The sequence below is a fragment of the Hemicordylus capensis genome, chromosome 1, assembly GCF_027244095.1.
Source record: "Hemicordylus capensis ecotype Gifberg chromosome 1, rHemCap1.1.pri, whole genome shotgun sequence".
In the NCBI taxonomy this organism is placed as follows: Eukaryota; Metazoa; Chordata; class Lepidosauria; order Squamata; family Cordylidae; genus Hemicordylus; species Hemicordylus capensis.
Window position 1 is genome coordinate 426826256 of NC_069657.1, and position 13142 is coordinate 426839397.

General features: G+C 42.6%; 1 protein-coding gene across 3 annotated transcripts in view; it reads right to left on the reverse strand.

The window, feature by feature from the left end:
• LRPPRC (leucine rich pentatricopeptide repeat containing) overlaps positions 1–13142 on the reverse strand; it is a 215170-nt gene that overhangs the window by 175961 nt on the left and 26067 nt on the right. For 2 of the 3 annotated variants that reach the window (XM_053311868.1, XM_053311886.1), the window contains exons 8-12: positions 12647–12709; positions 11453–11597; positions 10159–10313; positions 8619–8724; positions 8407–8514 (exon numbers count right to left, since the gene is read on the reverse strand). In XM_053311868.1, coding sequence (XP_053167843.1) covers positions 8407–8514; positions 8619–8724; positions 10159–10313; positions 11453–11597; positions 12647–12709 — 577 coding nt within the window. The remainder of the gene's footprint in view (positions 1–8406; positions 8515–8618; positions 8725–10158; positions 10314–11452; positions 11598–12646; positions 12710–13142) is intronic. The other variant, XM_053311876.1, reaches the window with a different exon arrangement.

A 13142-nucleotide genomic window follows, 5' to 3' on the forward strand; every position in this document is an offset into this window, starting at 1 on the left:
TCTGGACATAGAAAGATAACACCCTTCTAACATCCAAACGATGCAACCTTAGCTCTGTATCTGAGGAAGGGTTTTGGAAAAACACAGTAATGTGAGCGGGGACGAATGGTGAAACATAGATACCACCTTAGGAAGGAACTGGACATCTGGCCTTAGCACAACTTTGTCCTTGTGGAACTGAAGGTATGATTGAGCAACCCTCAGGGCCCGTAACTCACTCACCCTCCTAGCAGAGGTAACGGCCACCAGAAAGGCGACCTTCAAGGTCAGGAGACGGGGCTCAATTGAAGCCAAAGGCTCAAAGGGAGGCCGGAGCAGGCCAGCTAAAACCACAGAGATGGGTTGGCAGGTTTGGCTTTTTTAAAGCCAAACTTAGGCTTATGGCCCATTTGACCCACGAGTATACCCCTTACGTTTTGGCAACCTAGGACTCCCAGGCTGGTGAAATGACCGGGTCGTCCAGCAAAACATGGGACAAACCCTTTAGGAAACTCTTCACCATGGGGTCCTTAAACTATAAAACCTAGGTTGCAGGGGAATGTGCCACAATGGCAGCCAAATGTACCTCAAGTGGCGAAAGCCTCAACCCAGACTTTTTAAGTGACAACAGATATGTGCATATGTTTTGTACAGAAGGATTAAACGCATCAAACTCAATGAATGATCTCACAATGAAGCAAACGAACAGAAACAAGTCCACTTGTGATCATAGGATTTCCGTGTGGACTCCTTTCTGGAAGTGACCAAAACTTCCTTGAGTCTCAGTGGGAAGTCAGCAGAACCTTCCAGGCCATTAGATGAAGGGGCCGAACATCCGGGTGGAGAACCCGTCCCCTCACCCATGACAGCAGGTTCAGTAGGGCGGGAAGGCACCGCCAGTCCACTGCCAAATGCCTCAGGGCTGGAAATCAAGGCCTCCTGGGCCACCACGTGGCTCTCAGGATGGCCCTGATCCGATCCACCCTCAGTTTGCACAGCACCTTCGGAATGAGGGGAAACAGGGGAAACACGTAAGGTAGAGGGCCCGTCCAAGATAGGACGACTGCTTGAAAGACGCATATTACATCTGGTTTCGGCACAATAAAGTACCGGGAATAGAAACCAGAACTCCCCGGATTGGAGACTTTCTCGACTGCATCATTTGACAGGAGAGTGGCGACCTCTGGGTCCAACTCTGGGGTGCACAGAGTAGTGACAATCCCCAACACTCGTGGTGTCCCACAGAACTCCAGGGTGTAGCCCAAACATATGATTCTAAGGACCCACTGGTCCATGGTCACTGTTGCAGCACACCAAGAACAGGGCCAGGCGAGTCCGGAAGTGCCCCGAGTAATTGCTTCTTTTGGAAGGTGTTCAGGGGCTGTTTCTGAAAGGCCGGCTTATGAGGCTGGAGGCCTGACTTGTATGTCAAATGGAACTTGTTGCCACAAAAGGAACGTTCTGATGGAGACTGCTGTTGAGAAGGGGTCTTCTGTGGATAAGGCAACCACCTAGCAGTTTTCTGTGGTTTGATGGTTGACGACGAGTACAACATGGATCGCGCTGTGCTCCTCAGCTTCTGAACTTTCTGGAGCATGTCATCCATCTGCTCCGCAAAGAGGCTAGAACTCTCAAAAGGCAGGTGCTCAACCCTAGCCCGGACCTCATAGTTCAGTCCAGACAAACACAGCCAAATATGTCGTCTGAGCGCCACGGATGTGGCCATCACCTTAGCCGTGCACTCCACCAAATGCTGAGCCGAATAGAGTTCCTGTTTCTCCACCTGAATAGCCTTGCGGAGAAATGCTTTCGTGGGATCCTGCTTGTCCCGAGGCAGGAGATCCAGGAAAGGACCCACTTTCTCCCACAAAAAGTGGTTATATCGGGTGTTATACGCCTGATAATTGGTCACCCTCAAGTGGAGGGCTGAGGCCAAGTACAGCCTCCTCCTGGAGTCCAATTTTCTGCCCTCTTTGTCATTTGGTACCGACTGGCTGTGATTCCTGGTCCTTTGAAGGGACGCCTCCACAACGATCAAATTCGGGGTGGGATGATTTTTGAGAAAGGCCATATCATCCTGTAGTTGTACCCTGTAAAAATTCTCCAAGTACCTATTAGGCTAGCAAAGAGTCACTGGCTTTTTCCAATGACCTCGCATGACCCCCCACAATGCCAAGTTCAGGGGTAAAGTGGCCGGTACCTTGGCCTCTGAATCTGTAAGGCTGAACAATGGGTCCAGTTCTCTCTTCTGCTGTGTACCGAGGCTCCCGCCAAGGGCTGAAGCCATAAGGGCCACGTACGCGGAGTACTGTTTGAGGTCCTCCAACAGGGAAACAAGCTTTGAATCTGGATGTTTATCAAGCGGCGACAACCCCCGGGAAACAACTTCAGAGTCCTGGGAACTAGTATTGCTCTTATATTCCGAATCCGGAGGAACCAAAGAGTCCTGGGCCAAGAGTGTCAAACCTATAGAGGAGCATGGTTTGCTTCCCCGATTGTCCAGTATCAAAGCAGAAAGCTCTGCCAGCAGTATCTGGACAGGCACCACAGCCTGTTGTAGCACAGGAGCCGAAGAGGGCAGCTCGTGTCGCTCATTTCAATCCCAAGGGGAGCATTGGAGCGAGCGGGAACACGGCCTCCCTTCCAAGTGTGTGTGTGTGTGGGGGGGGGTGTCACGCCAGCCCTGCACAGTTCCAGGTTTCCCATACATGGGGCCTTCAGAGTAACGAGGTCCATATCGAGGCCTAACATAGTCCAATCGATAATCCATTTGATATCGATCACATGAACCAGAGTCTCTGCGACAAGCACCATAAGAAGGCTCAACCTGACTAAAGGATGAACGGTGCTCCACCGCCCAGTATCAATCCAGATTTGATGGCTCATGACGGTCCCAGCCCCGATCCTGCCTGTAAACCAAGGAGCATTCTTCCGATTCTCAACAGGCACTTCGGTCCCTAAGAAGAATGCCCTCCTGGTGCCTTCAAGGAGGTGAACAACACCTAGGCAGCCACAATGCATCTTTTGCGGGCTTGGCCAGGTAATAGGCCGACCCTTCCGATGAAGCGTACCCAGGCTCATCCATCACCACCGAGAGTTCGCTACTCAATCAAGTTTTATCATGGGCCAAGTCCAACAAATCCACGGCCAAAGGCAAGCTAGGCCATCCCAAAACAGACAACCTCGGTATAAGATGATCTGAGTCCACTTTAGGCTTCTTGGCCACAAGGGCCTCCGACACAGGAACCAACGCAGCCTTCTTTTTCTCCCCGCCGACAAATCACAAGGCAACTTTGACTACTTCTTCTTCCTCTTCGGTATCAACACTGAGGGATTTGAAGACGACTTCAGTACCAAAAGTGCTGAACGCTTAGGGAGGTCTTCTGAGCGCACTGGCTCACTCGAAGCCCTCGAAGGATGAGCACTAGGAGGTGCCAAGACCAGTACCGGGGTTGGATTTTCAGCCTCCACAGGAGCAGATACTGAATGCTTTGACTGCACTTATGAAACCATTTTAAGGGATGACTTCAACGATAAGGTTTTCGAGGAATAGAGAGCCAGATCTCACAGGGCTGTGCACAAGCGAGAAGCCTTATTCTTGCGAGCCTGCTTCGTAAACTTCTGACAATGAAGACAGGTCTTGACAATATGGGATTCCCTCAGGCACAAGAGACACTCGGTAGAAGTATCGGAGGAAGAAATCTTGATCCGCAATTAACACATTTTAAACACATAACAAGTTCGTCGTACCCGGCATAGACTCCGTAGGGCAGCCAGCCACCATGCTCCGTCCCAGCCGGGATCGGAGCTCTGGAGAAGGGAGTGAAACAGCAAAAAACCAAAACGCCAAGAAAAAAAATGCTACTATGCAAAAGAAATAAAGAAACAAAGAAAGAAAATGGAAGAAACTGAAGAAGCACAGGAAAAAACAAGAAGGGGATAGATAGATCCTACTTGTTGTCGAGCTGCAGACTCTACGATGCTTACTGAAACAGAGACAACAAAAGACTGAGGGGATGATGAGTGGCGCAGAGGCATATAGTGGCTGGGGGCGGGGTTCCCACATGAAGCACGAGAATTGAGCTTGTTAGGTTCCAATGAGGTCTCTGCGCAGGAACATATCCCATTTGTGTAAAAGACAGAGACCATGTTGAAGAACTTGGGACCTAGATTCTCTTCCCAGAGCAGCTCCATCCCCTAAGGGGAATATCTGACACACGTAGTCTCCCATTCATATGCAACCAGAGTGGACCCTGCTTAGCTAAGGGGACAAGTCATGCTTGCTACCACAAGACCAGCTCTCCTCCCCATTTACTGTATTTATTTATTGTTCAATTTTTATGCCACTATTCATAAGGCATCCCAAGGCAGTTTACAAAAGTTAAACTACAATAAAGTGTAATAGGAGCTTTCTGAAAGTTGGTTTAAATATCATGCTGGGAGTATTATGACAACCTCCACCTTACCCATGTGGTGTTCCCATTGTCAGCATCAGACATAAACCAGCTGACACCTATATGTGCAGTATTAGCACACCAGTAAGGCATACTTCCATTTCGCAAATACCTTGTGTGCTAATGTTAAATGTGTAGGCACTGAATAGTCAGTTCAAATACAAACAACCACACTGAACCCCAAATGGTCTGAGTGAGCGCGCGCGTGTGTGTGTGTGTGTGTGTGTGTATATATATATATATATTAGTGTGTAGTTTTAAACACTCCTAGCATTATTTTTGTCCTGGGACTAAAGGTGCCTACACAGTACTCTCACAAAAGTAAATGCTGATTTGTATGCCATGAGACATACAGAATGCATGTATGTACATGCTCAAATGTGTGTGCAAAAAAGCATCTGTATAAATGGAATAAGGATGCTATCAATAATTTTAGCAACATATTCTAAGTATGTCAAAATCCACATTTAAATTAACATTTTCTAAAGCAAACCCGCGCAGTTCTTCCTATCTGTAGCATGAATATTTGCTCTTGGAAGCATCCTGCTGATCCATTTAAATGAAAATGTGTTAACAAGCTCAATATCTGCTCTTATCCAAATACCCATTTAAACAAATATGTAAGATATCACACTACCTCAGAAAGATCCATGGCCAACAGGAAAGATGTCTGCAGGAAATACAAACCTCCTCTCAAAAGTGTCTAGTTTTTTGGCCTAGGAGTACAATTATTTTGTGTGCAAGAGATCCCGAGGACAAGCTTATGCCTCACCCTAAGAAATCTTTTTTAACAGAACAAATTGAAGACCCAATATAGTTAGGTGTGAGCAGCCAGAAAGAAACTGAGGGAAATGGGTGTCGAACCACCAAAAGCAACAGGTGCAAAGCACATGCAGATGGCAGTTATGGGCACCACGAGGAGCTAATGAATTTACCCCAAAGTGTTCTGCGCAGGCTCACTACCTACTTTTATGTGTGTCAATGGATCATGATCCAGATTAGTTCAATCTTGGAAGCTATGCCAGTCTGGACCTGGTCACCTTAGGTGGAGGATTGCTTGGTAACCCTATGTATATCATTTTAAACACTGAAATTATTAGCAACATCTGTAAATCTTCCGCTTTATTTGGTTTCTCAATAGCTTCTTGCACACGACAAACTGTATAGAAAGAAGCACTATATCTTGTAGTGGAAGCCATCTTCTAGGAAAACATATGTCCATATAAAGACAATAATGATGTTTTTCATGGCCAGCATAATCTAGCACATATATGAACAAACAGGTATTTCATAAATTTTCATTCAACAAAAGTATCAATCAAAATGGGTCAAAGAAGCCTCTCTGAACTAAGTGGCAGGGACCCATGGCACTGATTTAACTGGCGACTCTCTTAGAGACAATGAGGTGAATAACTTTTTTAAAAATCTATATGTGATTTATCATCTTGCTTGCTTGTCTTCAGTGCTTGTGTGGCAGAACATTATTATGTAAAAATTTACCAACGACGAACAGGGGGTAACACACTCAAAGCTATGTTGTGAGTTACGTTTGGACAGAACGGCCAACCACGGCTTAGCTGTTGGGCTGAAGCACATGTGAACTGGCCCAGTGAGTTCAAATGAGTAGGTACTGTATTTCAGTTCAAAGTCTCATAAAGTTCAAGTACCACAATCTATCAGAACATACTGGAATACTAGATATATCAATATGCATGAAAAATACCTACCAGGTATTACTCAAGTTATTGAAAATTAGGACTTCCTACAAGCTGGGAACAGACAGAAGAGTGCTTCTTCCAAACATACAAACACAACCCTGTCCTGAGACAGGTTACCAACTTATGTGGACCTTTGTTTTGACAAGTGTTGATATCATAGCTTCCAAATTCATTTTTGTGTGTGTTCATGTTCAAATGAACACAAAAATCCCAATGAATTCTGACAAGGGCTTTAAACAGAGCAGGTATCAAAATATGTTTAAGGGTGTCCACCACAATAGAACTTAGCTACTTGAACTTCATCCTTGAAATCAAAAATATTACTCCTATCTCAATCAGGAAAAACATGCTCATATCTAATAGTGTTTTGTTAATATTATGCTGCAAGTTTCCATATCTATAGGACACTTTCAACCCAAATGTTAATTCACAGTTTCCCCACCGCTGCAAGTTCATGGTGGATAAAATTTATGTATATTTTGTTGTTTCCTCCAGATGCAGCATGATCCCATTTTACAAGCTGGATTTCATTCTACCATTTCCTGAGATATCTTGCATATGAATTCCATCACGAAAATAGCAATAGACAAGAATATGCATTAAACCAGTCTGAAGAAAGAGCATTTACATTGATAACTCCTTGCTGAAGGCAACACTCAGAACTCAACCATTAAAAGAGAGATTGGATAGCTACAAAAATATTGGATTCTCTTGGTATACACAGATGGAGTTTTCATAGCTGGAAAGCATGACAAGTTTTTCTAGGTTCACTGCAAAGTTTATATGGACAAAACTTTTTTTTACACTTAGAAAAATAGTTTTCTTTGTGTGGGCAAAGACATCAACAAATTTCTTATGACTATTTTCGCTGATGCTATCAGGATTTTGAGGCACTGAGACTCCTGAAGTAGGAATTCAGCATCAACTGATGACACAATTGGCTGTCCATTCTCATTGCTTGCCCATTCACTCCCCTTTTGACCTTTCCAGAAACCAAGCAAAATTCTTACTTCTGATCGCCACATATGCAGAGTAAATCACTCCAATATGCAATATAAAAAAATATATTGCCAGACACAGGTATTTGTACTCGGAGCTTTCCCTTCATTTACCATAGACAGAACAGAACTTATGCAAAATAAACCAAGGCCCAAATCTATTTTAGTAGATAGTTATGAGTTTTTACAATGCATTGATGAAATTCTGGTATTCAAATGCCATGCTATGGAACAACTTTCCAAGTACTGTCAGGGACCTAAAGAGTTAACAAGAACAGAAAATTATTTTATAAAGGCTTTTCTAAAAAGGGTTGACACACTTTTATAGCCAGAAACAATTAGGGAATACTTGTTTCAGCATTTCTTCTAAGCTGGAATACGACTGTATATTTAAAATAAAATTGCAATATGAACAGCCTACTAAAAGCACTTTTTTGTTGTTTGTGCATTTTGTTTGTCACCCAGTGTCATACTAACAACTCTGCATCTCATTCTAAAGCACATTATACTGTGAGATAAGATGAAAAAGACAGTTTTTAATTTCCCCAAGGGGGAAGTACTTCTGTTAAAAGCATCTTTTTATCAGACCACTCTTTCTGAATTACTAGTAATGCAAACCAAAGAATTAGATATTGTGCTTTAAAATTTAATATTTGTTCAATTCTTATTCATATCCTATAGACATCCCCATGTGTAACAGGGAAAAGTGTGTGTTAAATGCCTAAATCTACTTAAGAATCCAAAAGATTGAGCATTTCAGTCTTTCAATCAGTTTGCTGTCAGGTCATGATCACTCATTCAGCAATAGAGGTTTTTGTGCCTTTATTACTGTAACTAAGCTCACATTTAACTTATCACTGCACAGGAATAAGAAAACCTCATGTTAAAAAATACAGCTTTTCTGTGTTAGAGCAAAGCTGTACAATGGAACCTTAACTTTTAAAAGCTTCCTAAGTTGTCAATATAATGTACTTCAAGCTCAAAAGATCATCAAGAGAGACATAGCCAAGCATTCAGAAACACACCAAGAAACTAGTCTATAGTTAAGATAACGATGAAAAATCAAGATTATTAATATTGTGGCATAAAACATGGGAAAAGTATTGGCCAGGAAGATGCTGCAAATAGTGGTTTCAGCAAGGCTGCTTCTATTGCAATATAAGAACATATACTGTACATGTTTGTACACATTTCTAGCTACAGGGCTATGTGTTACTTGGAGTAACAGTAACCAGGACTTGATTATAAAAAGCTAACCTTGAATATTTTCCTCTTTCTGGTGACCAACCAACAATGGCCAGAAATAGTGAGGTCTGACAGGTAAGCCTTCTTCTTTCATTATCTTCATTAAGTCAATTGCCAGAGCTGAGAAGATCCAGAAAGGCAAAGAGTTAACAAACAGGACCGTAACCCAGTAAAGAGAACATTTTCAAACAAAGCTAAAGCTGAGAGATAATTTTAAAAAGTACCAGCTTTCCTCAATTCCAAGGCACAACGCAGAGTCAACTGGAAGGGTGCAGTGTGCAGGTTGGCACCTTTCATTTCATCACAGAAATATTTTAACTTAGCTGCTGGCTGTAAAGAAATGCAAGATGTAAGGATTTCAAGTAAAAAACATCACTGTTCAGCTCACAATGAGCAAACATGTACTTTGAGGACACTTGATAAGCAGACGGTTTATTTTGATCAGGAGAGCTGTCACACACACCTGCCCAGCAGTGACAGTGGCAGAGATGCACAGCTGCAATTGTATGTACTTCAACCAGTAGACAGGGAGGGAGGTATAACAAGGGTGGCAAAGACAACATCAGGAAGCCAGTGACTGGCAAGTTGAATAGGCCAGCTGCAGGAGGAACTGTCTATTTGTAGTTGGGGACCTGGGACCACAAAGACTAGTCTCAACCTACAAAGAGATGAGACATTACTGCCCTTCTATATAAGGTAAGCAGCGAGGTGGCCAAATCTGCAGATGATACCAAACTCTTTGAGGTAGTGAAATCCAAAACAGATTGTGAGGAGCTCCAAAAGGATTTCTCCAAACTGGGAGAGTGGGTGACAAAGTGGAAAATATGGTTCAATGTTGGCAAGTGTAAAGTGATGCACATTGGGACGAAGAACCCCAACTTCAAGTATACGCTGATGGGATCTGAGCTGTCAGTGACTGACCAGGAGAGGGATCTTGGGGTAATGGTGGACAGCTCGTTGAAAGTGTCAGCGTCAACTGTGAAAAAATTTAGTTTAGAAAAAAGACAACTGCGGGGAGACATGATAGAGGTCTATAAAATCATTCATGGTGTGGAGAAAGTGGATAGAGAGAAATTCTTCTCCCTCTCCCATAACACTGGGACCAGGGGTCATCCCATGAAATTGATTGCCAGGAAATTTAGGACCAACAAATGGAAGTACTTTTTCACACAATGCATAATCAAATTGTGGAATTCTCTGCCACAAGATGTGGTGACAGCCAACAACCTGGATGGCTTTAAGAGGGGTTTGGATAACGTCATGGAGGAGAGGTCTATCAACAGCTACTAATTGGAGGGCTATAGGCCACCTCCAGCCTCAAAGGCAGGATGCCTCTGAGTACCAGTTGCAGGGGAGTGACAGCAGGAGGAAGGGTATGCCCTCAACTCCTGCCTGTAGGCTTCCAGTGGCATCTGGTGGGCCACTGTGTGAAACAGGATGCTGGACTAGATGGGCCTTGGGCCTGATCCAGCAGGGCTGTTCTTATTTTCTAAGGATGTGGACATCAGAGCACTATTCCTTTGGCAGTCTAAGAAACCAGGGAAGGAGGAGAAAGGCACACGCAAAACTGATAGCAACAGGGTTGGGGATTTTTTTTTTCTTCAGAGTGAATGTTTTGCTCAGGAGAAGAACCTGATATAGAAGATTTTAAAAATATAATTTAAAGCCATATTTATATTTGGACACCATGTTTTTCGCAAACTATGTGAGCAAAACAGCCATTTCCTTTTAAGTCACTTATTTCCCTAGTAGAACTTCACATACCATGTCCATATTTACACAGTGTCGTAAGAAGAAGTTGCCACGATCCATGACATTTCCATTCTGGATATCAGAGGATTTAGGGAACGACTTGAGAACTTGAAAAGCTGTATCTTCCAAGCCTTGTGTTATTAAACTCAGGCAAAGATTCATGCCATCTAGATATTTATTGGGCGGGGGGGGGGGGGAAGAGGAGAGAGAAAACAAAAAATACCATAATGAGTCTGGGGGGGTTGGAAATACTAAGCATTAACGTGCAGAAGGAATAAAGCATTTATTGTAAAGCACTTGATATACATTTAGGCACTTGTTAAAAAAAAGATAGCATAAAAATAAGCAAAGCAAATAATCATGATCCATATATAAAGGTGTAGTGGCCAACAATTGTGCATAACCATTTACTGCCAAGTTATCAACTCACTGTGTGTGATTTACGAAACATTGTAAATGCATCATCAATTCATTTCAGTGCAGCTCTAGAAAAAATTCTGTGCAAACCTCACTGAAATTATTTTAGGTTGCAGATAAATCATCACTTTCATTTTTTTCACTGAAAAACAAAGCTAAAATACACCTGCTGTTAGAAGTCCTTAAGAATTGCTAATACTGCAGTTCAAAGTAGGCTCAAGAGGTGAGGTGGAATGTTGGATGCAGCATAGGAAAATCATATAGGTATAATCAAGAAAAGCACATAGGTATAATCATAACACAAACAGCTGCTGCTTAACAATATAGACAAAGGCCATGTCCTAGATTTCTTCAATAACCATAACAAAATAAACTTGCTCTTCTGCCACTTCTCTCTCAGCCTAACCTACTTCACAGGGTTGTTGTGAAAGAGAAACTCAGGTATGTAGTACACCGCTCTGGGCTCCTTGGAGGAAGAGCGGGATATAAATGTAAAAATAATAATAAAATAATAATAATAGTGGGACTCACAAACTGACTGTGAAAAAATTTGGATTGTTGCACTTTATGCATCATGATATAAAATAAGTCAGGTCATAACGATGACTATTTCTGCAAGCTGCAAATGCGACAAGGGTTTATAAAAGTACAGCAACATATTTCAACAAGGGTGCAACACAGAGTAATTTTAATCCTTCATACATTGCGGGGGGCAGGAATGCAAGGAACGCGATTCTTTCTTAATTTCTGCTCTATGGCTACAACTCTGAACTTTCCAAATGAAGTGCATTAGTAAACCAAATAAGAAGTCATCTTAAATTCTCCAACTAATGGAGTAAAGCTGAATATTAGTTAGTCAGCATTCCAGACACTTTTCTGAAAATATTACCTGGAATATATCCCCTGTCATATCTCATCTTCTCCAGAAGGTTTTGTACATACTGAGGAGATCCAGACTTAGCCAGACTAAAGATGATGTCCATCAAGTCCTTGTCCAAAAGGTAATTGTCAGACTTTTCAATACTTCTGAAGATCTATAATAGCAAAACAAACGGAACATGAACCTATATACATCTGTATACATCATTTTCATGACAGATATGAAAAATACCACATTAACATTTGGCATCCATAAGAGGGCAGCTGGAACAATTCCTGGTAATGTGTATGTGTGTGACCGGAATGCAACACCCAATGCCATGGGATCTAGCATGGATCTAGTTCAGAGGATCAAAGCAAACTGTGCCAATAACACTTTTTGAAAGAATGCTGTATGTGAATACATCTGCAGGATGATTCCAAACACCAGAATGCCATGTTGGAACTCCCTTTATGTGCAAGCGGCTACTATATAGGATTGACATCACATTCACTCCTAATTCCAATATAGAAAAGAGTTTACTACAATGTTACAAGAGGATTACAATGATGATTTCTATTTAAACAGACGGGATACCCAGAAGATTCTAATCATTTGAAACATATAGATACCATAGTGATGCTTTCTCTCTGGTGTTGTAAAATGAATGTGTTTGTTTTTTTGGGTGGGGTGGGAACCACACAGCACAATTCTTTCTGTATCTAGAAAGCACTGATGTTGGTTCTCAATAACATGATCTCACTCAAAATACCGGGAAGTAATTTTGTCTGTAAAGGTCAACCCTAATCCTGCTAAATTGAGACCTTGGACTGGACAATGTAGTTCCCCCATTACAGCCGTGGCAGAAAATAGACTTAAAATGAAACACACCTATACATTTTTAGCAAAAAATATATACAGAGAGTTGTGGAAATACACAATTCACCCCATAGTAATTCTAGCTCAGTTCACTCATCTTAAACACCATCCCCTCTTTTTTTCATAGTACAGGTGTACCCATTATCTATGGGGGTTCTGTTCCCACAGAGTTCCATGGTAACAAAACCATGGATTAATGAGGCATTGGGGCAATGGGAGAGTGTGTGTGTGTGTGTGTGTGTGTGTGTGTGTGTGTGTGTGTGTGTGTACACCTGCATGGGGGGAGGGGGGAGTTCAACAAATGGCCAAAAAAAAGGGGGGGGAGGAGGAAATAAATTTCTGTACCATGCTCCACAGGTCTCCATCTGTCCAGCAATGTCCCTCAAAACCATCTATTTGGCCAATTTTCTGCAAAAAATCGCAAGGAAAACCCCCGTTTTCAACAGAAGAGCCACAAAATGGCTCCTTTAGACAAAATGGTGGACAGAAATTACCTCAGAGGTCACTTCCAGCCACCTAGGAACCGCGGATATGTGGGTTCCCTTTGAGTACCTGCATATGCCGAGATCGGGTACCTGTTTTCGGACCATAGATATGTGGAACCGCGAAAAGCAGTACCACGTATAGCGAGGTCCACCTGTAGTCTCAATAAATATTCAGTTCTCTTGTATGAAACAGATATGTGGATACAACCCCTCTGTGAAACAGCATGCCTATATGGGCAGGCCTCTGCACCAGTTTTTAGCATTCTACAGGTGGTGTAGCAAAGTGACTAATAGTGCAATCCTAAGCATGTGTACTCGGAAGCAAGTCCCACTGAGTTTAATAGGATTTATTTCCA